The sequence below is a fragment of the Corticium candelabrum genome, chromosome 21, assembly GCF_963422355.1.
Source record: "Corticium candelabrum chromosome 21, ooCorCand1.1, whole genome shotgun sequence".
NCBI classification, from domain to species: Eukaryota; Metazoa; Porifera; class Homoscleromorpha; order Homosclerophorida; family Plakinidae; genus Corticium; species Corticium candelabrum.
In genome coordinates this window covers 710,001-712,500 of record NC_085105.1, presented here as the reverse complement: position 1 = coordinate 712,500, position 2,500 = coordinate 710,001, and the positions used below count along the sequence as shown (strand labels likewise).

The following is a 2,500-nucleotide window of genomic DNA, read 5'->3' as shown; positions in this document are numbered from 1 at the left end:
CTCCTATACAACAGTCTAGTGTATTGTGAGATGCATCCCTTTAATACAATAGTCTACTGTCTATTCCCCGTAAGCGTGAACTCGGAAGTGAGTAATGAAGTAGAGGTCACACAGGTGTGCTCATTAGAGCACTAAAGAGCTGCTCCAGTTGGACCATGTTACACCAATTATCTTAAATGGTTCCAGTTGCCAATCCGTTGGTCTTACAAGATAATTGGATATAGCCATTGCTCCACCCATTTGTGTTTGATATGCACAAGTATTATCCTGCCATTTCCGTTTGTAGGAAAGGCTTAGATAATTTGATAAACAGAAATGCCACACCTAACGGTTTCTAACAATACCGAGATCATCGTGAAAGTCCAAAAAACAGCAGAGATATTGATGATTTTCAAAAAGTTCACACTTATGGGGAATTGTATTGTATTGTGAGATGCATCCCTCCAATACAATAGTTTAGTGTATTGTGAGATGCATTCCTCCAATGAAGACATCGCTCATCAAGTAATGTCATTTATCAAGGCAACAGATCAAGTAGAAAAGAACACTCTCTGTATTTTCCAAGCCTTTTGGATTACACTATTTGGTCAGACAACCGCAACAGACACAATCAACAAATAACCTATAAAAACATTTTCCTATAGATTGGACTGTCTTGCTATGGGTCACATGTCTCACATTCAACCTCTTCTTGATCGTTCTAAAGCTGAAGAAGACAGACCACTTGGAATGGTTTGTATTGTATACAACCATGTGATCATGTAATGCCATATGTGCTTGCTATTGTAGGATTTATCATCTTATCAGTTGGGCAGGCTCGTTGATTATTGCATGCATACCCTTCTCAAATGGAATTGTGTATGGGCCGGCAAACACTTTGTGGTACGTAGTGTGGTCGAGTAATTTACCTACTCAGACTTTCTATTCCAATGTTTGTCATCTTGCCTTACAGTTGGATCAAAGCTGGAGCGAATGCATTTCGTTTTGCCATGTACGACTCGTCATCATTATCTCATTTGTAGTTAATTAAATATAATTATTGATTGATTGTCTTACCTGTCTTATGTACAGCTGGTATGTCCCTCTCGTGATCCTCTTGATTCTCATGGTTTCTGCATATCTCTACATCGTGTTTATCATCAACAGACGGGTGAGGAATGTGGCATAGGTGGGTGGTGGTATTGTGTCTCATGGATATTCATTGTTGTATGTTTGTACAGTCGAAGACTTGGTCAGGCAGCTATGACCCTGAGATGGAGAGAAAGATGGTCACCATGAGTTGTTTGTTGCTACGTGTGAGGGATTATTTCAGTGTGTTTGTGTTGTAGACATTATTGAAGTCGGATATTAAATCGTTGCGGTTTTATCCATTGGTGTTCTTGGTGCTCAACGTGTTTCCTCTTATAAACAGGTGATCTTTGTCTGCTGACTGTATATTGATTTTTGCATCCACTTACCTGGTGTGGTGTGGTGTGGTGGTGGTGTGTGTGTGTGTGTGTGTGTGTGTGTGTGTGTGTGTGTGTGTGTGTGTGTGTGTGTGTGTGTGTGTGTGTGTGTAATCTGCTTGTTAAAGGATTCAAAATGCAGCACACGGAAGCCAGTATTTGCTCTGGCGTTTCTTGCATCAATCTCCGGCCCACTGCAAGGTTACCCTTCATTCACCTTCTGTTTCTTTCACGTGTATGATGTACCCAACAAATTCATGATTGCAGGCTTTGGTAATGCCGTTGTGTATGGAGTAGACAAGGAAACAATCAGCAAACTAACATGGCTGCAGATCAAAGTAACACCACACACACACACACACACACACACACACACACACACACACACACACACACACACACACACACACACACACACACACAACAAACAAACAGTCATTTAAGACGAAAGTCAATTGAACATATCTTGTCTAGACTGGTTTTCAGCAACGATTCGGTCACGTGAATATTGGTGAATATCCAGCTGAAACGAGACCCGTGACATCGGTGAGTAGCGATGTCACATCCGAGAACGACAACTAGCATGCACACTTGCCAAGTCACTCGAACAAACACAATACAAGTAGAACATGCGTTTAAAATTAGCATTTTAGCATGTAGTTATACTGACACGAAGATAGTATTGTATTGCACTAATTCAAATAAACAGCAATTTGAGAGGTTGCGCATGCGTGTGTGTGCCTACTATCACATCCGGTTGTGCGCCAAGTGTCTGGACCCTCGAGCCACTTCCGGTCGTTTCATAGCTTGCTTTCACTTCTAGGCGCGAAGTTTTGCCGCCTGCCCGTGAACTTTCGACGATTTTCAATTGCAGTGAATGGCGCTCAATTCGTCCTACTGTCACGATTGGCCGGACAACGTCAATAACTGCGTAAGAAAACGAAGCTGAAAAGCCACGCCTCTTTGGAGTTTTTCTCACACTTTTTCGTGTCTACAGAACATCGTGCGCATAGCGAGACTGTGCGCCGCGTCGCTGTCTCTTCTTGGATGGTCAG

General features: G+C 42.2%; 2 protein-coding genes and 1 long non-coding RNA gene across 3 annotated transcripts in view; all 3 read left to right on the top strand.

The window, feature by feature from the left end:
* LOC134196301 (cyclic AMP receptor 3-like) overlaps positions 1-1,513 on the top strand; it is a 2,475-nt gene extending 962 nt beyond the window's left edge. Inside the window, exons 5-11 of the mRNA XM_062665398.1 lie at positions 523-586; positions 645-732; positions 790-882; positions 953-991; positions 1,072-1,150; positions 1,221-1,268; positions 1,329-1,513. Of these exons, the coding sequence (XP_062521382.1) occupies positions 523-586; positions 645-732; positions 790-882; positions 953-991; positions 1,072-1,150; positions 1,221-1,268; positions 1,329-1,415 (498 nt within the window). The 3' untranslated portion in view covers positions 1,416-1,513. The remainder of the gene's footprint in view (positions 1-522; positions 587-644; positions 733-789; positions 883-952; positions 992-1,071; positions 1,151-1,220; positions 1,269-1,328) is intronic.
* A 74-nt stretch (positions 1,514-1,587) lies between these two features.
* On the top strand, positions 1,588-2,169 carry LOC134196302 (uncharacterized). Its single transcript, XR_009972507.1, has 3 exons — positions 1,588-1,646; positions 1,713-1,783; positions 1,920-2,169. It is a non-coding gene; the product is annotated as an uncharacterized LOC134196302 (long non-coding RNA).
* A 67-nt stretch (positions 2,170-2,236) lies between these two features.
* LOC134196299 (cyclic AMP receptor-like protein A) overlaps positions 2,237-2,500 on the top strand; it is a 3,018-nt gene continuing 2,754 nt past the window's right edge. Inside the window, exons 1-2 of the mRNA XM_062665396.1 lie at positions 2,237-2,376; positions 2,443-2,495. Of these exons, the coding sequence (XP_062521380.1) occupies positions 2,323-2,376; positions 2,443-2,495 (107 nt within the window). The 5' untranslated portion in view covers positions 2,237-2,322. The remainder of the gene's footprint in view (positions 2,377-2,442; positions 2,496-2,500) is intronic.